This window comes from Aristolochia californica, unplaced genomic scaffold (genome assembly GCF_029961685.1).
Source record: "Aristolochia californica isolate CCGP_79_NKW_82.1479 unplaced genomic scaffold, dmAriCali1.0.hap1 SCAF_16, whole genome shotgun sequence".
NCBI classification, from domain to species: domain Eukaryota; kingdom Viridiplantae; phylum Streptophyta; class Magnoliopsida; order Piperales; family Aristolochiaceae; genus Aristolochia; species Aristolochia californica.
In genome coordinates this window covers 1,780,727-1,806,380 of record NW_027181837.1, presented here as the reverse complement: position 1 = coordinate 1,806,380, position 25,654 = coordinate 1,780,727, and the positions used below count along the sequence as shown (strand labels likewise).

General features: G+C 38.5%; 1 protein-coding gene across 3 annotated transcripts; it reads left to right on the top strand.

Annotated features, from left to right (window-relative positions):
* Positions 1-13,751: 13,751 nt before the first annotated feature.
* On the top strand, positions 13,752-19,901 carry LOC137953380 (kinesin-like protein KIN-14R). Of its 3 annotated transcripts, none has more exons than XM_068800751.1 (19): positions 13,752-14,108; positions 14,985-15,283; positions 15,468-15,639; positions 15,730-15,800; positions 15,888-16,071; positions 16,156-16,265; positions 16,364-16,463; positions 16,552-16,638; positions 16,725-16,904; positions 17,010-17,283; positions 17,361-17,522; positions 17,627-17,842; positions 17,935-17,972; positions 18,069-18,235; positions 18,328-18,453; positions 18,556-18,726; positions 18,818-18,883; positions 18,976-19,044; positions 19,136-19,901. In XM_068800751.1, the coding sequence occupies exons 1-19, from the start codon at positions 13,865-13,867 to the stop codon at positions 19,640-19,642; spliced, it is 3,243 nt and encodes a 1,080-aa protein (XP_068656852.1). In that variant the 5' UTR covers positions 13,752-13,864; the 3' UTR covers positions 19,643-19,901. The 3 variants fall into 3 exon arrangements, with proteins under 3 accessions (XP_068656852.1, XP_068656851.1, XP_068656853.1); XM_068800750.1 differs by having other exon boundaries at positions 14,982-15,283; XM_068800752.1 differs by lacking the exons at positions 18,818-18,883; positions 18,976-19,044; positions 19,136-19,901 and having other exon boundaries at positions 14,982-15,283; positions 18,328-18,461; positions 18,556-18,673.
* The last annotated feature ends 5,753 nt before the right edge of the window (positions 19,902-25,654 follow it).

Sequence of the window (25,654 nt, the reverse complement as noted above, 5' to 3'; positions counted from 1 at the left end):
ATAAGAAAAATCTGAATCCAAACCTATAAAGGAACAGTTACAGATACTATTTAAAAAAAAAGAAACTTATCAGATATCTGTTTTATAATGAGTTGGGTTTGGGTTAAACCCTCTAGTCAAACAGATTATCTGATAATATTCTCATTAGGTTATGAGAATGGCAACTTTCCATTGTTTCCTACCTTTGGCTGTTTGATATATATGATCTTCTGAGTCTTGACCATCTCACCAACCTTTGGCCTTCAATCTTGTTTTCCATCTGCAAACTCCAGAGATCTCAGACCTCTTACATTCTCTCTCTCTCTCTCTCTCTCTCTCTCTCTTTTTCTCTCAGAAATCAAATGAAATTGCTATGCAAATTTCTATCTGGTACATAATCCTGTTTCTTCATGCAAGAACAAGAAGAAAACACATGGAGAAAATATAAATTTAGCTGGTTTCTGTAGGTACATTGTTTCGTTTTCTCTTTCTGTTGCTGTTTTCCACTAGAACTTGTGTTTCATTAGGGAGATTCTCTCTCATTTGGGGAGGAGAATGAGCTGATTTGCAGAATAACAGGAATCTTTAAGGCTATTGAAGGACATCTGGTTGCTGACCTTGCTGTGTATGCCTAGATCAGTCCCATTGGTGACATGTTAATCTTCCTAGGCATGTGCCAATATCTGCATCTGATGTGCTCTTTTGGGGTATAATTTGTGGATGTAACTTTCTATTCTGTCTTCCCTTTTCAACCATTTTAATTTAAAACAGTTAAGGTTGGTCATCTTGATTTAAAGTAGTTGAAGCCCTTAAGGTTAGTCATCTTTGATTTAAAGTAGTTGAAACCCCTGAGAATCATTCATCCAAATATAATGATTACCACCGAAATGGTAAGATTGCCCAAAGCCCTAAACAAGATCGAAGGCCTCAACTTCCCCTTTTCTAGAGAACCTGGATTTTGGCTCCACGTCATAACTTTTCAGAAATCATGTTATAAGTAGAAATTATAGATGAGTTTGTTGGCTGATGTATTTATTGGTAGATTTATTTAGTCTCACAGTTTGTCACTTATAGCTTAAGTTTTTTTCCTTTTTTGGGTGGGTGGGTGGGGCTTTGTTATGCATGCAATAACTTATTATTTTAGTGTTTTCTTCAATTTACTTTATTTATTTCAGTTTTAGGCCATATGGGTATTTTTGGAATTATTTATTAATAGGGATATTTTTGAAATATTTTATTTATAGGGATATTTTTGTAATATTTTATTAAACCCTAACAGGGTGAACCCTATTTAAAGGGTAAGAGTAATGAGAAAGAAAAACATTGAAGTATTAAGAATTAGGTTAAATCTAGCATAAAGAGGCTTGAGATCACCTTCTTGATCTCGAGGTTAGGGTTTTCCTAAAAAACCCACGTATTCTCTCATCCTCCATTGATCTTCGTCTTCCCCATGTCTTCCTACTATCCCTACGGTAATGCCTGGAAGACTCGTAACCTGTGGCAGATCCCAGATCCTCCCAAATAATCTTTGTGTCAGAACCGGGACTGTAACAACTGGTATCAGAGCGGGAACACAATGTGTTATTCTATATCCCAAGAAAGATGGATTGCTATGGGTAAGGAATTGGAAGATTAGATGCTTCCTTTGAACGTTATGCAAGGGAGGAACTCGTTGCTGCAGCAAAATAGGTCACACGACCTCAAATCTCCGACCACATAGGCGCACAAGAGGTAGTAGAAGCTATCTCGGACGGGGCAACAGGCCAAGGGCCGGAAAAATCAAAATTTTTGTCCCGTTTACTGGCGGAAGCACCTATGGAAGGTTTGGGGTCACTTATCACGGGAAACCAGAATTCCATAGGCGACGACAATAGAATCAGCCAGCAAAGAAGCCCCCAAGGGGTGCTGTTCACTGTCGGAGAAGGTTCTGCGGGCACCCAACTGCCACACCTTTCCGCTGGGGTTCGTCGATCTGGCAGCCGGCATGGCGCGGAGCACATGGGGGGAGAAAGGGCAACGGGAAAAAGGGGCGCCAAAACACCTCTCGAACCAGGCAACGGAAAATGCTCCAGCAGGGACACCTCAACGTCCTCCTGTGGGCCACCGGTGGAAGAGGAGGCTCCATCGGCGCTGTAGGCGAAATTTCCGCGGGTCTCTGTTCCGGGGGGCTAAGAAACAGAGGTTCTCTGTCTCGGCAATGCTCCCAGCGGCGAAGCCCCAACGGGCTGCTCTTCACCACCGGAGAAGCAGGAGATTCCGTCGGCGACATTTCCGCAGAAGAACCGTCGGCGACATTCCAACAGAATAACCGTCGGCGACATTCCAGCAGAAGATTGTCGGCGACATTTCCGCAGAAGACCGTCAGCGACATTCCAGCAGAAGACCCATCGGCGATATTCCAGCATAACCGTCGGCGACATTCCAGTAGACGACCAATCGGCGACGCTTCCGCAATTATCGCCTCCCGTCCTGTTCGGCGACATTTCAACATAAGAACCGTTGACGACATTCCAACAGAAGATCGTCGGTGACATTTCCGCAGAAGACCGTCAGCGACATTCCAGCAGAACCGTCGGCGACATTCCAACAGACGACCAATCGGTGACGCTTCCGCAATAATCGCCTCCCGCCCTGTTTCAGGATAAGTAGGAGGAAGAAGGGGTCCGATTAAACTTTCCTAACTTAGGAAAATTTAATCGGCGCAGTCCGCTGAGCGCGGGACCGGGCTGACTGCACCGAGTTAACTCAGTCCAACTCGGTCAAAGCCAAAAAAAAAATAATAATTTATTTTTGGCGTCCAAGGGGGGTCATAGCTATCGCGGATGCTACTGCGGCACCGGTGGAGACGTCGGCACACAGACACTACTTCCGAGCTTAAGGACAAGCTCGTCTTCCAAGGGGGGTGTAATGTTATGCACGGAATAACATTATTATTTTAGTGTTTTCTTTAATTTACTTTATTTATTTCAGTTTTAGGCCACATGGGTATTTTTGGAATTATTTATTAATAGGGATATTTTTGAAATATTTTATTCATAGGGATATTTTTGTAATATTTTATTAAACCCTAACAGGGTGAACCCTATTTAAGGGGTAAGAGTAATGAGAAAGAAAAGCATTGAAGTATTAAGAATTAGGTTAAATCTAGCGTAAAGAGGCTTGAGATCACCTTCTTGATCTCGAGGTTAGGGTTTTCCTAAAAAACCCACGTATTCTCTCATCCTCCATTGATCTTCGTCTTCCTCATGTCTTCCTACTATCCCTACGGTAATGCCTGGAAGACTTGTAACCCATGGCAGATCCCGGATCCTCCCAAAGAATCCTTGTGTCAGATCCGGGACCGTAACAGGCTTGGGGAGGGGGAGGAATGGTCCATGTAAACATTCCTATTCACTTACAATTTTCTCCCCTCAATGAGCTGACTGCCATTCCATTTTACGCTGATTTAACTAATGTTATCATTGAACTTGTTTACTTAGGATTCATGATGTATATATAATCAAAGTAGAAGAAGATTAAAGGGTGAGAAGCAGAAGGAGACTTTTGGAGAGAAGGTTTAGGAGGAGAAGAAGAAGAGTTACGAATTTGCAGAAGGAGAAAGAGGCTGGAGAATTAGGGTTGTGGAATATCCTAACCCTCTCCTTAAGCTTTATTTATAGAAGTTAAAAATACCAATATTACAAGCATACCCTTCACCCTAGTAAGAATGAAGAAGAGACAAAAATCATAAACTAATTACATCAATGACACTCCAACATATTCATAGCTTTCAACACTCCCCCTCAAGCTGGGAAGTAATGACAGTGATCCTAACTTGAAACAAATAAAATAGATGTAGTAATGATCTTTTCCATCACGGTGTCCCGAGGATAGGTACGAAATCAGACACAAACTCTCAAAAGGTAGAAATGGGTGATAAAACATAAGTCAAACCTACCTCAAGGATTTCGAACAAAAAATAGTGATAATAATTACTAAAGTGGGTAATGTCTGTCATTCACAAGACAACGATAAAAACCCCCAAGGGTACCAATAAAAAGTCTCAATGGACTTAAAAACACCTATATATATAAATGACCAACCATAGCAATGTACCAAAAAGGGTTGGCCAAAGAGGGTCAACGAGATAAATAAAGGATGCTAAGAGAAAAGTTGTCAAATAATAGAAGGGTAATAGGGATGAAAGAAAGATAAGATGTTGGGGCCACCATGTGCTTTATTTTCCTAAGTAATGCAAATCTCCATTGTATGAACCAATGAGTCAATGCTGACAACAGTTAGCAAATAATGAACCCAAGGCAAACAATCGAGGAGTTTGTCTTCAATAGTAATGTCTTAATCAAAGAGACACAATAGCAGATGCGGTAATGAGCCAATGCCCAAATAACACATTAAATATGTTGTTATATAGTAGCGGAAAACCGGTAAATAATGAAAGTCCTTAAAGAGAGTAATAAGGACACATGAAATAATCTGTAGTGAGTCCATATTTGAATAAGGAAGATGTGCACCAAATAATAAGTTGGAACTGAGTAATAAACTGCCAATAACTTGAACCTAGTGCTGTTAATTTTCTCAAAAAGAATAACTGAACTGAGTGTTGTTGGTTCCGAGAGCAGTTGCAAGGTCTTTTAAAAAAGCAGAGAAGAGTGAATAAAACATTAATGGATGTTGCTTCCATGCTTTCTGCATCAATGATTAATTCAGACACCAAATCGAGAGCTAGCCATATTAAACCAACTAAATTGCAACCAATGACACAAGTGTCCTATTTCTAAATATAGTTCACACTTAGAGATGTAATTACAAAATGAAACTGATTCTGAAAGGCAAGATAAAAAACCGAAGGCAAAGCTTGAGGCTAGACCAATTATAGCTTGAAAGGATTTCACCAAGTGATAGGTTGAGCGTGGCTGCTCACTTCATAAAGGGGATAAGTACACCGAGTGCTGCTCCAACATGCTGTTAGTATGCTACAAGGATTTCTTTTTTTTTTTTTTTTTTTTTTTTTTTTGAAAAAGACGTATTAATAAAACAGAAGAAAATTACAAAGTTTGAGGGAGCATTTCCCTTACAACCAGAGATTGTAGGGTAGCTCCCTGCCTAGCAAGTACATCTGCCGCTGAATTTGCGGATCTCGGAATGTGGGTCCAACAACAAGAAACAATCGAGGTAATATCTAAAATTTTGTTAAATGTATCCCAATGTCTCCACAGAGGAGAAGACACTCTCTCACACCATCCAATCACCACTTTAGAATCCCCTTCAACTTGGAGGGGCCCACTACATCTTTCTTTGAAAACACGAAGACCGGAGAGGAGAGCCTGTAACTCTACATTCGTAGAATCAGAAATTCCAAGGGGGGCCGCATACGTGAAAAGCTGATTACCGGAATGATCTGAAATTACTCCACCATAACTAGAAATACCAGGGTTGCCAAGAGATGAACCATCAAAATTTAGCTTGAGATAACCAGGAGCTGGAGGAGTCCATTCTTGCATGACCGGAGGCTTTTTTCCAATGTGTATCAAACCCAAGTTTCTCCAATTTTCACGAATGGAGGAACCCAGATAGGGAGAAAATGCTTTTTTTGTTAAAAGCCAAGTAGATATGTGACCCACCACTCTGTCCGCAATCCGGTCTACAGATTCACTTTTAGCATCAAATCATCTTTTATTCCGCTCATTCCAAAGCCCCCATGGGATGAAACTGAAACAGGCAGAGAGCATCATCTTTCCAAGACACGGCATAGAGGTACCCAACAGTGAGTTACTAAAAGTGAGGAGGTCCTCCGCCATGCAGAATTGAAGCCCAAACTTACCAAGGATGCTTATCCACACCTTCCAAGAGAAACTGCAGTGTGGGAGAATGTGTCTGATAGTTTCGTTCTCAGAGTTACAAAATGGACATAAGGGATCAACAGAGGGGTGGCCTCTTCTTCGCAATACATCAGCCGAGAGGATTTTACCTTGACAGGCACTCCACATGAAGAATTTTACCTTTGGAAGGGCACATAAATGCCATACGAAATTGATCCCATTCTCTTCCATGCCGAATTACTTCCGTTTAAAAATCCGTATGCCGATGAGACCGTGAAAGACCCCTTTTTGTCTGGCCACTAAATGAGCTTGTCAGCCTCCCAAGGACGAATTTTGAACGAAGCGACTAAATCCAACAATCGGCTAGCTTCCAATGCCTCACTATCCGAGAGACCCCTTCTAGGATGGGGGCTCATCCCTCCCCCCTCAAAAGCTTCAGCTACTGATATTTCTCTGCAAGTGGTGAGAAGGAAAAGACTTCTGAAAGCAGTCTGCAAAGGTTCGGGCCCTATCCACAAGTCGTCCCGAAACTTGAGCAATCTACCATTTCCAGCATAGAATCTACTTGCAGATTGAAATTTTGGGAGCAGAAGATAAAACGCTCTCCATATAGGAGATAGGGTTCTACGGTTCCCCCCAGACATCCACCAATGAGGTTCACTACCCAGCTTTGTGAGAACCATTTCCTTCCAAAGATTTGAAGAGTGAGTGTTAAACTTCCATAGCCATTTTAACAATAAAGTTTGATTCATGTATCTAGATTTCCGGATTCCCAGGCCCCCCATATTCTTTGGCTTGCAAACATCATCCCAACTAACCAGGTGGTACTTAAAAGCATCACTCGATCCCCTCCATAAGAATCTTCTTTTCAACTTATCCATGATCTTACAAATAGCAATAGGGCAAGGCATGAAAGACAAAGCATAATTTGGGATACCCGCTATGCATGACTTTAGGAGAACGAGTCTCCCCGCTTTACTAAGAAGATGCCCCCTGCATGATGATAATCGGGCTTCCATTTTTTCTACCACCGGATTCCATGGCCTCCTGCATATACGCCCATTGAAGAGAGGTAAACTAAGATATGTTACGGGTAATTGACTTAAGGTGCATCCAAATATATTTGCCATCTCAGTGAGAACCTCAGGATTAACATTGAAGCCCATTAGGGAGGTCTTTCCCCAATTTACTTTCTGACCAGAGGCTAACTCAAAAAGCCCCAACACAACTTTAATCTTTATTGCACAATCAATGGCGCCGACTCCAAAAATGATGGTATCATCTGCATACTGAAGTAGGGGAGTATTAAAAGCTGGACTGGAACTAGTGGGGGGAGCCAACCAAGATTTCCTGCTGAGTAGAACATTGCAGATAGAAATTCCCCAATCATATTGAATAGAAGTGGGGAGAGAGGGTCTCCTTGTCTAATTCCTCTGCTTCCTTTAAAATAACCACATACTGAGCCGTTGAGGAAGAGGGAGTACGATGCTGAACCCACACAACTTCTGATCCAGAATCTCCATTTGTTGCCAAAACCCATCTTTTCCATGATCTCATCCAATAGAATCCAATTGACCCTGTCAAAAGCCTTTTCAAGGTCCAACTTTAGGGCAATTCTTGGGTCCTTATTGCGCTGAAAATGATCAATTAGTTCATGGGCAGCCATAGTAGAATCCAGGATCTCTCTACCTTTCAAGAAAGCGCCTTGCCCTTTGTGAATTACTGTAGGAAGGAGAGTTTTGAGACGATGAGCCAAAATTCTAGCTATAATCTTGTATGCACTAGAAACGAGGCTGATAGGCCTGAAATCCTCTGGTTTCTCCACACTGATTTTCTTCGGAATCAAAGTGATAAAGGACGCACCGATACTATGGAACGTGATCCCGTTGTTGAAAAAACCATTAACCATGGCTATGATATCCCCTTTGAGACGTGGCCAAAATCTTTTAAGGAAATCCCCATTGAAACCATCAGGGCCTGGCGCCCTATCACTATCCATACCTAATACAGCGCGTTCGACTTCTCCCAGTGAAAATGGCAACTCTAGAAATGAAGCAGCTGCTGGAGAGAGGCTAAAAAAATGAATATTCTGAATTTTTGGTCTGTAATGGCATTCCTCCGTATTTAAATCTGTGAAAAACTTGAGCAACAAATTAGTGATCGAAGTCCAACACGATGTTACCTCATTATTGATACATAATGAGGTAATACGGTTGGTCCTTCGCTTAGCCGAAGCCACTCTGTGAAATTTTTTTGTGTTGGTGTCTCCCTCCTTGAGCCATTTAAATCTGGCATGTTGTTTCCAACGGACCTTCTCTTGATGAAGGATTAAATTGAGATTTGAATTTAGAGATATACGGGTAGAGAACTCCGCTGGAGATAAATACCTTTGCTCCTCTGCCAAGTCAAGGTCCGCAATTTGGGAGATAATGGAAGACTTCTTAGCAACTAAAGAAGTGCGATGCACTGTGGCCCACTCCTTAATTTTTTGTTTTAGGAACCAAAGCTTTAGGGGAAAGGCCCACTCTCGCCTGCCCAAAGATGGACCCTCAGCCCACCATTCGTCTACACGAGCTTCAAAATTTTTGACAGATAACCATGAATTCTCAAACCGGAAAGGAGAAGGGCCCCATTTCTCGAAAGAGGTGGTCAACATGATTGGCCAGTGATCTGATCCCACCTTGTTTATAACCCGACCAGAGACATTCCCAAACAGTTGTAGCCATTCAGTGCAGGCCAAAAATCGATCCAATTTGGATAAAATTGGCTGATGTTGGTTATTCGACCAAGTATAATTCTTCCCCGAGAGGGGGACCTCATCCAGACCACATCCGCCAATAAAATCAAAGAAACCGCGCATAGAAGCCGAGATGCGATTTGAACAACCTTTTTTTCTCCTTAACATTTTACTTTATTTTTGAAGTTTTTAACCCACCCAGAAAAATCCTGTTTGCTCGCCGTGCGATTACTGATTAGTTTGTATTCCTCTCTTCAAGAAAAGGAAAGAATGACCGAACTGTATTGCATTTGCATGCAACATTTAGTTTTTGGTTTATAGCATTTGATCTTCATGGGATTCGTTGAAGATCCAACTGCTTGCATTATTTTTGAGGATTGATTCATTGAGACTTAGCTGCTACAGTAGATGCTGCTTGAATTAGTAGTTGGAGGCATTATAATCTTGCTCACCAACATGTTACTCTTTAGTGTTTAAATTTTATAGAAACTGTGAGCTATAGAAAGGAGAAATCTTTGTGAAAGAAGGAAAAAATCCCTTTTTTCCTCCTTTTAATTGGCTTCATGAGTTGATGTCATTACTGAAACCCATGAAAAAGAAAAAAAGACAAGAATGTGTTGATAACCTTTCCTCCTTGTGAATGCTCTCTGCTTCTGCCTCTGATGACATCTAAGACTTTACAAACTTTGGACAAATGCCCATGCAGTGAAAATTGAAAACCAAACCTGTTAGTTCCCTTGAATGTCAGCCGTGAAATGTAAGCTGGGGAACCTTCTTTTGTGATAAAGAAAAAAGGTTGCTTACTTTTGGAGCCAAAATAATGCAGAAAGAGTGGTACACGAGAAATTGTGGTGTGCACCAATGTAGGGAGTGAATGATGGGAGTGGTACAGGTGGGGGTTGTTGAGATATGATCAGGTGGAGTTGGTTGAATGATGAGAATTGGGAATGAATGGTTTTATGATCTTCTCATGTATATATTACTAATTTGTTTTTGCCTCTGTAGCTTGCAACGCAGGCAAATATCATCCGAGGGAGAAGCACCTTGGCTGTGCATGTTTGAGTCCAATGCAAAAGAATCTTGATGGTTCGATTGAGTATTTGTTGATGAGTACATGAATTTGACAGAATTTTGAACCATCTGTAAACCCTGTGTCATTATGTCCTTGTACTTAATTTATTTTTGCTCATTTGTATCTAATTTTTTTTTGCATTGGATAGAAACCATGTGTGTACTTAATTTTCTGTTATTCGCTTCTAACAGATGATTTGAGTGTTTAGGAGATAGTGGATTTTTTCTTTTTCCTTTTTAAATGATGTTAGAATTATGTAGCTTTTTAATATGTGATTGATGTTAGAATTATGTAGCTTTTTAATATGTGATTGATATTAGAATCCAGATTTCAAAATCCTATTTACCAAGATGTCTAATTCCAAAACATATTTCCCAAACTACCGAATTTCAAAGTTTGAAATCCTTGTGGCTTGGTCAACTTGCCTTTTCACTGAAATCTGCCACTCTGGAGTCATGCCAGTTTTTTCTAAAACCTAAAATACCCTCTCTTCCGTCTTTCTCTCTTCCTGCCCATTTCCACCCCTGCCACCAGATCTCTTTCCAGTTCTCCTTCCAGTGTGGGTAGATCTCTTCCGTCTTTCCTATTCCTGCCCATCTCCACCATGACCTGCGGCCAGATATCCTTTCAGTTCTCCTTCTGGCGCAGGTAAATCTCTTCTGTCTTTCCTCTTCCTGCTCATCTCCACTATGACCGGCTCCTCGAGCTCGATTCCTCCTTTCCCGGCTCCTCTTTTCCCCTTTCTCTTGTGTCTTTCCTCTTCCTGCCCATCCCCACCACGATTAGCGACCAGAGCTCCTCCTTCCACTTCTCTCCTTCCGGCACAATTTCTGTTTCCTGGCGATTGGCTATCCGAGCTCGACCCTTCCTTTTCCAGTGAAATCCTCTCCCCGTTCTAAACCCTATTTACCTTCCAGTTCTTTCTGGGTGTTTTTACTCTGTTCTTGTCTTCAAGTTCTTCTTTCAGCCGACGCAATCTGGTGTTTTAAGAAAATCTTTGGTTCTGTTATATGTGGGTTTGACATTTACAGAGTTGTGAATTGGTTATTGGTTGGGATTAAATCTAGGTTGTGTTTTTGTTTTTGGTACGGGTAGAGAAGAATGAGTTTCAACGGTTTCGTTAAAGTATCTGAGTTAAGATATGAGTTTAATTTCATTCTTTTTCGAAGTGCATCATCATTTATTTTAATTACTGATTTATTTGAGTTAACCCTCTCGGTTGAAGGCTCTCATGTCTCTCACTTGCTAAATTGCAAGTTCGTTGTGGGTTTAATTGAGTTTTTTTTAAGCATATCACTATTTATTTGATTTACAGATTTGCTTTGATGCTAACCCTTTCGGTGGAAGGGACTCTATGTCTTTTACTTGCTAGATGGCATGCTTGTTGTGGGTTAACTTAGTTCTTTTTGAAGAATATCCTGGTTTATTTAACTTACAGGTTTGATTTAGGTCAACTCTCTCTGAATTGATTTTTTCGTTTTTGTAGACTATTCTTATATTTTCAGTAGCTAAAAACTAGATAGGCTACCTGATATTGCAATGCACCCTTATAAGGTTCCTTTATGATTATTGAATTGTGGGAAATTGTGGTTATTTGTTTAATTTCAGAAGTGGTAAAGGATCGACTTTAAATGATTTATGGAGGGAGTTGGCTTATAAAGACAACGTTATTAGTATCTGTTGTAAAACTGCAGTTGAAAATATTTTGGGATAGGATAAAGTACGAAAGTGGTATTATTTTTAATATCTGAAAACTAGATAGACTATCTGATATTTCTATGCATCCTTATAATAAAGGTGAGGTTCTTTAATGATGACTGATTTATGGGATATGGTTGGTATTTGTTTAATTTCAGAAGTAGTAAAGGATTGGTTTAAATGATTTGTGGAGGGAGTTGGTATATAAAGATCAAGTTGTTAGTATATGTTATTAGACCGCAGTTGGACTACTTTTGGATAGGATGAAGTATGAAAGTGATGTTATGCTCCTTTGTATTGCGATGCCTGATTTCAACCTTGTAGAGTTGATACTAGTATTTATGCAATGCATGTAAATAGTTAAGTATATTGGTGTTAATTGCAGCTAACATGAGAATTGCCTAGGAAAAAAATAAATAAATAGAAGTAATGCCAGCTAAAAGTGAAAGTATTAGCAAACAATTGAGATGGGTGAGTTATTAATGTTCTAGCTGTAGCTGATTCCTTGTGTTTTCTGATAATTCTTCTTTGATGTTGCTTACACATTATCAAGCTCAGAAAGTGCTTTGTGATTGATGGATACTATTTCATGGTTAGTTTTTCTACCTCCATTCCACCTAGATCTTGTAGTGAAATGGCGTAGAAATAGTAGTATCAGATAATTTCATAGTGCACTCTTGACTTAGGATCACTTGTTACCCTTTTCATTCATTATATTCAGGTATCATCAATTTAACCGACATTTATTTTCTTAGAATAGTTTTTGACTTGTGTTTCAAGGTGTAAACATTTCCTTACAAATGCTTTTTCCCTCGCTCTGGTCCAACATGCAAATGGTGAAAGTGCGTGCATTGGCATTGATGGTAACGCTGGTGAGATCACAGCTATTAATGAGCAGAAGGTAATATAATTTTATATGTTCTGATGGGTAATTCAATTGTTTGTTTTCTTGAGGATTGCTTCAATATTTTTGGGTAGATGTAAGAAAGGGGTGGCATCTAGCCGAGTCAAACTCAAACTTGCATATGTTTGAGTTTGGCTTGATCTGAATACTTTGAACTCAAGCTCAGCCTCAAGCCTAAAATTGGAATCGAGTTTGAGTCTAAATTTTTTAACCGAGTTTGGGCTCGAGCTCGAGCCAAGTTAGAGTTCCAACTTACATTTAAAATTACAAATACAAAATTATAATAATCAGTTTTGAACTTGCATATGTTTGAGTGTGGTTTGATTTGAATACTTCGAACTCAAGTTCAGCCTTGAGCCTAAAATTGGAATCGAGTTTGAGTTTGAGCCTAGAATTGGAATCGAGTTCGAGCCAGGTTAGAGCTCTAACCTACATTTAAAATTACAGAAATAAAAAATAAATAAAAATAAAAATATTGGAATAAACTAACTTCAAACTGTAAGTTATCATAGGGAGTCCAAGACTTTGTAATAGAGCATACTAATATATAATAATCAGTTTAATTGATTTAGAAGAAAGAACAAACACTTTCATCAATAGTATTTATTACATTGGCAAATAACAATGTTAGATGTTGAGTGACTAAAAAAGGTTGAATAATTGATCGTCTTTGAGGTTTGAGTTAATTACGAGCAATTATCAACTAACTAAAGAAGGAATCGACCAGAGTAATTAGAGAAAATGGTATTTTCATAAAAAAAATTATGCTAATGAGTTATTTACAAGCTAACAAACTGAGTTTGATGATTTAGGTTTGCTATTGTTTATATTTTTACACATCTGAGATGCATAAAATATAAGGCTTAGACATTCAATTGCCATTGACGTTCTCAGGATTGATATTGTGACTGGAATTAAAAAGAAGCAAACCTACTGGGCAAGCTCCACAGAAGCCTAAGATCGAGGAAGGAGATACTGATAGTGAATAAATAATTCCTGAATAGAAAAAAGAAAGTAGAGAAGTTGCAAAGACGATGTATTTCTTTGGTTGGCTGATTGAAGTAGAACTCAATTTGATTTAGTACCTCTATAGGGTTTGCATGTGTTACATTTGAATATCAAAGAAATTGGGATTACATTTGAATAACTTATTTTTTTTTACATAACAATGGATGTTTTCCTTGTTTTCCTTTGCTAATAAGAGACAAATTCCTGGTTCTTAAACAGACAAATTCCGGGCACACACTGTTTTGTAATAAGAGGTATCTTCTAATCTTACCGATTATATTGGGTGACCTAGTTTATTCCTTTCTCAACCGTCGATTTGAGACGATGATGTCTTCATATTTAAAAGCTGCTTTTCTCTAGCGCCAGTGTCCAAGAGGTGCACTTCCAACATGTCTAACGGTCGACTGCTTTGTTAACGGTCATATAAATTTAAAATTCGAATCAATACAGAAGCCAAAATAATTCGATAGAAGAAGAGAAGTTAAAGACAACGTAAAAATCGGCGCCTTTTGTCTCCGCTCTGTATCGCAACTTTGCCCGAAAATTTTCTTCGAGATCTTCCTGTGAGTTCCTATTTTGACAGAAGTGTGTCTTCTGCTTGTTCTTAACTCTTCTGATTTCTGCGGTGATAGAATACTATCAGAGTGATGGAGGAAAAGGGGGATCCTCAAGAACTTCACCAGACCCAGTTTTCGGATCCCTGGTTCTCCAAGCAATTCGAGTGGGAGAAGGAATTTGCGAAAATTTCCTCGGCATTGAATGAGGGAGATGGGCAATTGGGTGAATTGGGAAAAGATACATCTCGTGATGGTGAAGTGTCGACGGACGCGATGCTCTGCGTGCTGGGGTCTAAGCTGGTTCCGATGGGTTTTGTGCAGATGAACTGCAGTGGTACTTATGTTTCTTTCTTCTTGAATTTTTTTGTTTTTTTTTTTTCTTGAACTGAAACGGCTCTTCAGATTTTTTTGTTCTTCTGTTTTGTTTTTCCGTTTTTCTTTTCGTTACGATTTCCATTGTCTGTCTTTTTCTATGACAACTTTTTTCGTGAATCTGTTGATTGTGTTTCGCATAATTGATTTTCTCCGAGTCCAAATGTGTCACAGTTTGCTTCAGATCTTTTTTGAGTTTCGCTTCGGTAATAATGACCTCAAATACTTTCCCAGAATCTCATGTCGTCCTGATTGCCATCCCCTCCTTCACAGTTAAACTGACTCTCTGCATTTCGATAGATTCGAGTTGTGGCTACTCTCGATTCTCTTGAGGCCTTTTAGGTGCAAAGTTTAAAAAACCGGTTGTTACAATGTTGCCTATAACTCTCAGACTTTTTAGGGTTAAGCTTTAGAATTTAAAATTTATAAAACCATTTTTCAAGTAATATATACTCTTAATCGCTCTCTTAACCTTGGATCTTAGCTTTCAATTCCCAGCAGTTCAGTAATTCAAATATCTTTTCAGGCCTTTTCAGCTGCAACTGTTTAGTTCATGTCACTACGGTTGTAGCCGTCTCTCAGTCCTTTTAGGGTTTAAGATTTTAGCATATCAAAGCATATAAAAAGACTTCCCAGTAAAACATACTGTCAATCGCTCTATAAACTTTTGATCTCTGCTTTTGATATCTGAAATGATTTGTAGATGTTCTTACGTTTTGTCTCTCTACAACGGGAATTAGACCAGGACGGTTTTTTTTTTCAACTTATACGTGTATTCATTTATTTTGAACTTTCGCATTTTCTCTCTGTTTTTCAATTTTTATTCTCCTTCTAGCAGATGAATTAGTGATGTTTGTGAATTCTGGAGGTGAGGCTTTAAAGGGACTACATTCACCAGCCAACTTCAAGGGTGACTTTGGTTTCCATGGTGGCGAAGTTTTAAAAACAGATGAGGCTGTTACCTGTGGCGGTGACTACCCATCTATTTACCAGTCTGCTCGATTTGGAAATTTTTCTTACACTTTCAAAAATCTTTCTCCTGGAGAGTATTTCGTTGATCTCCATTTTGCTGAGATCATCAATACCAATGGACCCAGAGGAATGAGAGTGTTTGATGTCTACATACAAGAACAGAAGGCAAGGAATTTTTCTTTTTACGTTAATTTCTTAAAGTTTACATTTCCGGTGGACTGAACAGTTTCGTCCCTTTGTGTCTCAATGGCCAAATTTGTGAGGGGAGATGTTGTTTCTTAGTCTCACCTTGGTATATGGGGTTTAACTTTCAAATAAGGAATTAATTTCATCCTTGCAAAATTTTCAGGTTCTGTCTGAATTTGATATATATGGTGTTGTTGGAGCCAATAAGCCCCTACAGCTGGTCGATGCCCGGGTCTCCATCTTGGAGAATCAAGAAATGATGATTAGGTTTGAAGGCATTCGTGGAAGCCCCGTGGTTTGTGGTATTTGCATAAGAAAAGCTCCAAAATTATCAGGTAGAACTTGCTTGTGTAAACTTGATTTGGATAAATGCCTTAGTATCAAAGTGAAATATATTTATACTGGTTTGGGGCCTCATCTTTCAGCTACAATCGAGAAATCTGAGTACTTGGTTTGTACAAGCTGTGCAGCTGAGATTAAAGTTCCTTCTGTTCAGGTTAGTGTTTGGGGACTTGATCATAACTTGATGTTTTATGTGAATGGTAGGTGGAGCTTTATTTAGTTCCTTTCTTCATTAACACAGAACAGTTTGAGATGCACAAAAGACTTGGCAAAGTATGAGAAGAAAATAGAGGAATTGAATGCAGAAATCCAGCACAAGACAAACGAATGCTATGAGGCATGGATGTCTCTGACAGCTGCAAATGATCAGCTCGAGAAAGTCAGGATGGAGCTTCATACAAAGCTGTTCCAGGCTGACTCGCTTGGTGAATTTTGACTTCAATGGATCGATTTCCTAGATCGGTTTGGTGAATTTGTGCTATCTCCTCATTATACTTTTTGGCTTGCAGATAGGACTGTGGAGATACAAGCAGAGCAGCTGAAGGATATTTATAGCAAGTATGATCGAGATAAAAAGTTCTGGGCAATTGCCGTTGAAGATTTAGAACAAAAAATAAAGGTAAAATGAAGGAAAAAGTTGGGAGAGTTTTGAAATCAGATAAGAGTATCATTGTATTCCTTAAAAAAGTTTACGTTTCTCTTTTCATCTTTCTGTAGGTGATGAGAAAAGAACAATCTCAATTGTCTGCAGAAGCGCATGATTGTGCAAATTCAATTCCAGAATTGCATAACATGATTTTTGCAGTACAAACATTAGGTAAGTTTGGAAATTCGAATTTGATGAGGTGGAAAAATATCTTGAAACGGATGTGTCTTATTGTTCTCTCCACATACCATTTTCACAGTGACACAATGTCAGGACCTCAAAATTAAGTACAGTGAGGAGATGGCCAAACGGAAAAAGCTTTACAATCAAGTTCTAGAGGCAAAAGGTATAAATTCTTTTTTACCTGACATGCTAAATCCACTTCATGGCAGGAGAAGAGTATTGACCTGAAAGCTATTAATTGTGTTGCAGGGAACATCAGGGTTTTCTGTAGATGTCGGCCATTAAGCAAGGAAGAAGTAGCAAATGGCTGTGCCTCAGTTGTAGATTTTGATAGTTCCAAGGATGGGGATCTTGGAATACTGACAAATAGTGGACCATCAAAGAAAATATTCAAATTTGATCGTGTCTTCACCCCAAAGGATGATCAAGGTACCTTCCTAACATTGATCAATAACAAAGAAATCTTATAGTTTGTTTTCTTGTACTCTTGATGGTTTTTGTGATATTTGTTCTCCTTTTTTGGCCATGAAACAGTTGATGTGTTTGCGGATGCTTCGCCATTGGTGGTCTCTGTCTTAGATGGATACAATGTTTGTATTTTTGCATATGGACAGACAGGAACTGGTAAAACTTTCACCATGGAAGGTACAGAAAGAAATCGAGGAGTCAACTATAGAACCTTAGAAGAGTTGTTCAAAGTTGCCAATGAAAGAAAGGATACCTTTTCTTACCAGATTTCAGTCAGTGTGCTTGAGGTATACAATGAACAAATACGTGACTTGCTTGCCACATCTCCATCATCCAAAAAGTAAGATTTATAACATCTTATTTTATATGATGGAATCATTATAATTTCTCTAAAATCAAATTCCACTGTCACTTCAGGTTGGAGATCAGGCAAGCTGGTGAAGGCTCTCATCATGTGCCAGGAATTGTGGAAGCTAAAGTTGAGAATATAAAGGAAGTTTGGAATGTGCTGCAAGCTGGAAGCAATGCTAGAGCAGTTGGCTCAAATAATGTGAATGAACATAGCAGCAGATCTCATTGGTTTGTGTGAATAGTTCAATTATGCACCTCAATTTCCTTCTTCTTAATCAATTTTCTTCTTCCTTTGTGTTTTGGAGTTAATGATTTTCTAATTTCAAATGCAGTATGCTATGTATCATGGTTCGTGCAAGAAATTTGATGAATGGTGAGTGCACAAAAAGCAAGCTTTGGCTTGTCGATTTGGCTGGTAGTGAGAGGCTAACAAAGACTGAAGTGCAAGGTGATCGGCTCAAAGAAGCTCAGAACATAAATCGATCACTTTCAGCTCTTGGTGATGTCATATCAGCCTTAGCAACAAAAAGCAGCCATATCCCATATAGGTTTGATAATGAACCTAATATTGATATATTCCATTCTCATAACTTCTGGACTTTATGTTCTACTGATTAATACAAATTTTGGGTCTGTGCAGGAACTCAAAGCTTACTCATTTACTACAAGATTCTTTAGGTATCTAATGATTCTATTACCTTTCTGAGTTTTTTGAACAAGCAGTACTTCTTAATGACTAACCTAATTTTTTATTTCTCTGGCACTTCGATGCAGGAGGTGAATCCAAAACACTTATGCTTGTACAAATCAGCCCTTCGGAGCATGATTTAGGTGAAACAATAAGTTCGCTAAATTTTGCAACTCGGGTTCGTGGGGTAGAGTTTGGTCCAGCAAAGAAACAGATTGACTTGTCTGGTGATGTTCAAAAGCTAAAACAGATGGTATGGGGGGTCACACAGTATCATGACAGTTAAATTTATTCTTCTATTAATATATCCTGTCTAATGTTTTTCTTGATGCAAATGCAATGAAGCTTGATAAAGCAAAGCAGGAAAACAGGAGTAAAGAAGAATGCATAAAGAAGCTAGAAGAGAACTGCCAAAACTTGGAAGGAAAATTAAGAAGTAGAGATCAACTCAGCAGAAGCCAAATGGATAAGGTATCAATGTAAGATTAGAGTGGTTTATGTCAAGAAGTGAATCCTAATTGAATACTCAATTTTATTGATCTCTTTTTCTTTTCTCTTCTTTATGCTGAAAAGTTCAAAGAACTTGAAAGTTTACTAGAGCAGAGGACAGAAACACAGAGCCAATCAGAAAGGCAGCATCAACAGCTCTTGGAAAAACTGAAAGGAAGGGAAGAAAAGGTTAAGGAGCTAGAAAACAAGCTAAGGGAGCAACAATACAGAGAATCTTTAAAGCTAAACCAGAAGGTTGCTGCTTAAAAACCTTGACTCTATCTGAAACACATATCATTTGCAACTTGAAACAAAAGTCATTCACTTGTGTTTATCATAAAAATAGATTGAGGAGATTGAGCAGCGGTTGAGAGAGCAACATGACCTTGAGAACATGACCCTGCAACAAAAGGTTTGTCGAAACACTTCTCCCTCATCTCTCTATAAGGACATGAATCATTTCCAACTGGTAATTAAGAGGAATTCGTACCATTTATTATGCAGGTAAGAGAATTGGAAGCCAAGCTAAGAGAGCAACAGCAACAACCAGAGGCCTTGATTCTTCACCAAAAGGTTGGTAGAGTTTATATCCTCTAGGATCTCTCTCTCTTATTATGATAAGATGAGCTACAACTATTAACTTGGTTTGTTAATGTCGACGTAGGTTATGGAGCTGGAAAGCAAGCTTAAAGAGAGAGAAAAACAGCTGGAGTCGCTGATACTGCAGCCAACAGACAAGATGATATCCAATCTGAACAACAATGTGGCCACAAGTGCCAACATTCTCCGGAGCTCAAACTTGATCAACCAACCCATGATGATGAATCCAGGCTCTCTTTTACTAAGAGGGGCTGAACCACTACATGAAGCCAGGAGGAAAGGAGACCGACGAAGCGCTGGCAACGAATTTGAAAACAGACCGAGCTTAGTGTTGTTACCTTCGCCTCCTGGTACCCTTCTGGATAAGAAGGTTGCAGCAGGACTGTGTAGTGAAGCGAACAGGCCAAGACAAGTTGATTTCAGGAAGTCGTTGGGTAGGCTCACAAGAACTGTAAAACCAGTTACAACTGTGAGTAATAACACTAAGCTGTTTGGTCATAGTAGAGTCGCCAGAGAGCAAGTTGGAGGGGGATTGAAGGAGAAGGACAAGACAAGAGTGTGGTCCAGATGAGAGAGAGAGAGAAACTGCTACTTGTAAACTTTTGACAAAATTCAGTAGAATCCCATGTTAATACTGAAGAAAGGCTATATCCACTTCATTAGAAATGCTTTCATCAACTATAGAAAAATTTCCAACTTCTTTGGGTTTATTTTGATGACCCACGTAAAGAAGAAGGTGAAGAAATTTGAGTATGAGGTAGATTTCACCCATTTGTATTTCCTGATTGAGGTATATCTTATAGTATTTTCCTTGGTTGTGAGGGTTGATATTTGATTATATTATTTGATTATTATTTGTTTAATATAGGAGAAATTTTGATTTAGTAACAATTATATTAAATGAAGCTTATTCAACTACCTATTCAAAATACCTAATTAAATCACCTATATACTTGTTTTTTACTTGTTTCATATATATGAAATTTACAAGGGTGCTTTGTCTTCCCCATTTGTTAACTCCATTACCCACATGCACACAAGTAAATAAGTGGTTAGATTAATAGTTTAAAATAATCTTAAAACCATAAAAATAGGTCTAAATATAATTAAGTATATAATTTAAGTAATGTTTACCAAAGTATTTAGATTAATTATGATACAAAAGAGAAGCTCCTTTCTTACAATAAGGGCAAAAAATTAGTACACAAATAATCATTTCATTAATAGCTGATCAATTAATCGAGATAGATACCTTTTCGATTTAGTTTTGTTTGTTGGTAAAAAAGTACAAAAACTTTAGTTCTACATAAAACGGTAGAAGAACAGTTGAATTTAGGTAAAATATGCAAGTCCTACTATAATTGATATGTAGAACATGGTATTGTTGCTTGACCTAATATCCCTTCCAAGGATCACTTAAAATGTAAAGTATAATTAGATATATGCTACTCCTATGGCATCATCATATTCTAAAAATTGGTTTTAGATTTCCTCATCCATGGATTAGTATAGAGATTGGTCCATTCTAGGGTGCAAAAGTTGGGTAAGGAACCTGGTTTTTTAGGGGATAGGGTTTCCCCCTCACCCTGTGGGTAGGGGTGGCATCGAGCCAAGCCCGAACCTGCCTATATTCGAGCAAAGCTTGATTAAAATATTTCAAACTCAAGCTCGAGCCGAGCCCAAGCTCCAGCCTAAAATTGTTATCAAGCTCGAGCTCAATAATTTTAACCGAGTTTGAGCTGAGCTCAAGCAGAACTCAAGCTTCAACATTCACTTAAAACTTTTCAAAAAATACATGTCTCGAGTTCGAGCTCCAACATACATTTAAAATTTTTAAAAAAATACATGTCAAATAAATTGTATATAAAATTATGCATATATTTTACATAAAATTAGGCATGACCTCTACATAAAATTGGATATAACCTCTACTTAAAATTGGGCATAAGGGTGGCATCGAATCCAGCTGAGTTTGAACCTTCCTATGTTCGAGCCGAGCTTAATTGAAATATTTTGAACTCGAGCTCGAGCCAACCCTAACTTCAAGCCTAAAAGTGTAATCGAGTCCGAGCCTAATAATTTTAACCTAGTTCGAACTTAACTTACATTAATACTCTAGATAAAATACATGTCAAATAACTTATATATAAAATTATGCATACATTTTTTAAAAAAAGAATGATAGGGAGGTTCATGATTTATTCTCGATAATGGATTAGAACGCGCCAATATTTTTTTTTTATCCCAAATGTTGTCTAGCTTATTTTTTAATTTTTTAATCTGGCCATAAATTTACTATGACCTCCTTAGTGCCCCTGGTTGAAAATTTATATTCTAGGAAAAACTAGAAATGTTTTTCCTATGATACATATTTCCAAAATGTCTTTTAAATAAAATCATATTACTATTAGTGACTTACTAAAAAAATTATAAGAAATATTTTAAAATTTTCTTAGGAAATTTAAATGGACCTCTTATTGCCTCTTCTAGGAAAATAAATAAAAAATAATAATCAATCTAATATATTATTATACTTATTGATAAATTTTAAATTAAATAAAATGTCAAACACAAAATTGCTATGAAAATTGCCTCATGTTAAAAGCATTACAACATCAATTGTCAAATACTTATTCAAAAATTTTCTATGCAGTTTTTTAACTCATCTTAGCATAAAAATCTTACTTAGAAAATTATAAAAAAAAAAATAATAAAAATTTTCAATTAGAAAAATGTTTCCGAAGAACATGAGGTACTAATAGCCCCTAGAAACGTATTTCTACAAAAAATATATTTTCAACAGTTTTTGAAAAAACCACTAATAGTCCCTAGAAATATATTTTCAATTTCTTTAAGAGCCACGAGAAAGAGTTTTTTTATTTATTTTTTAGTTGCTTATGATCTCGCACGTACGAAATCGTCTTCGTATGGGGGGAGGGGAAATTATTTCCCCCTTTTAAGTTATCTCTGGTTTTTGGTTTTCTCCGTCGAGACGATGCCGAGGGAAGGGTCTAGCGGCGCAAGACCTGTCGTCGGGGATGACGGCAGTGATGGAAACAGAGGCAAAGGCAGACGAGGGGAGGAAGAAATCGAAGGAAGAAAATGGAACCAAGCGGCGAAGGCGGCCGATGAGCAGTTGTCAATGGCGACAACAACGGACGGAGGGGCTCGACGGTGACGACCAATAGGTACTTTTAAATACAGAAACGGAAGTCTGAAGTTCACATCAGGAAGGAGGGATTTTCTTTATGTGTGGGAGTTACAGACTTTTCTTCTTCTTCTAAAATCGGAAAGTTTTTAAACAATCTACAACTTCAATTCCAACAGAAATAGAAATCAGACTTGATGGCATATTGGCATATTGGCATACTGGGCAAAAAGAGGTCACCTTTGATACTGGACTGGCATGTTGTCGGCCTTCCAGATGGCGATCTTGTCAAACGCGGCAATGGGCTTGATGAAATGCTTGTTAGGGGGGTTGCAAATGACGAGGGGAGAAAGAATTTTTTCCCCCTCACTCTCGCTTTCCTACTCCCGCTCCCCCGCTCCCGAGTCCCCGACTCTCAATCCCAAATTGCGCCGCTCGTTAAATTAACGACCAGGCTCGCAAGCCTTTGAGCCGAACCTTGATTCGGTCTAGCTCGGCTCGTTAATGTAAACGAGCCGATCCCAGATCTCGATCTCGGCTCAAGATCCAAGTATACCGAATTGAACCGAGCCGAGCTCGAGTCAGCTCGGTTCGAAACCACCCCTACTTGTTGGATAAGGATGGTGGAAGAAAAAATACTGATGCAAATATTGAGCAATGACTGGTATTCAACTTGCTGGTCTACGTATAAAAAAAAAACATCCCTCGTGTGGGATGAGATTGAATTTATTCAACCTGGCATGAATTTTCTCGGGGACATGATTTAGACCAAGCTTGTGGGGTAGGGATAAATCTTCAAAAATGCAATTGGAACCTGACCTCTCTTATTACGTGCATGTCATCCTCATGTAATTGAAAGAAAAAAAACTGCCCTAATGATAATCCATGCACTAACAAATCTAACCCTAGTTCAACTACTAATTCTAGTGAAAAATTGATTGCATCTGTGGTTATTAAGGTCTGTTTGGAACCCAAGAAAAAAAATAAGAATTTGATCATTATTATTTTCAAAAATAGTTAGTGAAAATGAAATAATGATTACATTTTATTTTTTATTAACTATTTTTTAGAATAATAATGATTAAATTCTTATTTTTTTATATTTTCTTTGGGGTTCTAAGCACTCCCTAAGGGTCATGCATGGAGTCAAGTGGAAGTTCATCCTGGGAGGAGCTTGGGGTGCCGTATTGTCATGGCGTTTACGTAAGAGTTGAGTTGGATGGGGATGCACGTGAGACTCGACGAGCCATGGAAGAGATCGCACGCCGGGCATAAGCAGGAGTTTGGTTTTGGCTCACGAGAATCCGGCCACCCTCTCACGAGCCACCTTCGTCTTCTCCACTTTTCTTTTCCTTTTGTTTTTGTTATTGGGTTTCGTCCCTCTTTCTCTTTCCTTCTTTTCGTTTCTAACCCAAACAGAAACGGCCATTGGGCGGCGCAATCTCCTTAAAACAAGATTAACCAAAGATACCTTCCTCTTCCGAATTTCCCTTTCGTAGGATGAAATTTTGAATTTGTTGAAACTTTAAATACCCAGAAGCCAGAACTTTAGAATTTCTTTAATTTCTATTTCTGTGTCCATTATGGAGAGAGAGAGACAAAGAGTGTCTCTGCAGTTTTAAGGGTTCTTCTCGAAAACGTACTCTTTGCATTTCTGACTGAGCATCAAATCAACCTCCATAAATATTACAACAGAGAGAGAGAGAGAGATTCGAAATTTCTAATAACACTTTCATAACGATTCAGTCATTGTAGATTGTGTCCTCTCGTACCTTACCTATACATAGCTGAAAACAGCTTAGGACTTGGTAGGTCTCCGTCTTCATCAATCTGTTTCCTTGAAATGACACGAGAACACTGGCAAAGGGGTCGGAGAAGGTGGAGGGGGGGCCGAAGATGGGGTTTCCACGTGTGGGAGTCTGTGTTGTTAAAAGGGACTTCTCATGAGCAGCAGCAACAAGGCTGACACTGCTGCTGCCACTACCGCAGATTGCAGTCTCTTCCATCTGTTCACTTCTCACTCTCCGTTCCTCCTGCTTCCCCGATCCACACCAGTACTGTCTGTCCTGGTTATCGAGACGCCCATGGCTGCCATCTGCTTCCAATCTGTGAACGCTTCATGTCCGATTGTCCATGCACTCTGATATCTTCGTTTCTCTGGTCCTTCTACAAGCAGCCGTACTTGGCCATGCTAAATGCCAGAGATTACTGGTTTTTAGATAATCAAAGAATTTTTTATATTACATAAACTAAACTATATTCTTCTTTAAACATAGGAAGAATCGATTACTCAGATCTAATGGTTACTTAAAATGAGAGTTCTATTATGTAAAGGGAAACCGAGTTCATATTTGTAACTGTTGTTGTTGTAGAAATTTTACATTTCGTATGGTGGATATCTAGACTACATCAATTAAAGCAACTAATTATTAATAGCCAGCTTGTGATATAGAGGGGAAACCCATGACAAGGAAGACAAAACAACTCAATCGAATGTTATAAATCAGGTGATTGGGTTTGATGGAACTAGGTTCAACCGGGTTTAAACACCACTAGAACTGGTAATGATGTCATATTATGTCATTTAGGTTTGGAAATTTTGAGAGAGAGAAAGGAGGGGGCACCATACTAGTGCCATTGGCTAAAGATGGAGAAGGCCATCTCCCCCTCTAAATTCCCCTGTATGATGTGTGATCCGGTGGCTAGGCAAGGTTGATCAGTTCGTTGATTGAATCGATCAAGTCGGTCCAATCTTTGACCCTTTTTTGGGTCTTATGCTCTTTACCTCGACAAGTGCATGGGTCCTGTTGATTCCCGATTCAGTCGATCGGGTTGTAATTCAATTACCAGTTGGGTTAGTTTGTGTTTTATAACAAAGGAACAAATATAAGATAATAAAAATGTAAAATAGAAATCCAAGAAGGAGAAGGATATTTGAAGCTTTTATGTAATTGAGGAAGAGTGATGTTAAATTACAAATTGCATTTATTTGATGTTAAAAGAATATCAATCACATATTTTTTCAAAAGAAGTAATTCAAGCAGAAGAAAAAGGAAGATATGGACATACATTAATAAGATTTTTTTTTTACAGCTTCAAAGAAATGTGCTCTTTAATTAATTTTTAGTTTAACCTATTGTTTTAGTTTAAGAGTTAGTAAATTATTCTAGTCGAGATTCAAACTAGTTGATGATGTATTTCTCTTTAACTGCAAATAATGATGGTAAAAAAATATTAAAAAAATATATCTTAAATATTAACATAAATCGTACCTTTTTGTTTGTTCTATAATTAGAAGTAATCATATTAATGTAGTTGAGTCAACACAAATATGAATAAATTCCCCAGCACTCTACGAGAGATTGATAGGCGTACATGTGTTACATGTCCTTAAGTTCACATTCTTCCTTCGGTGTACAATAGGTAATTACTTGT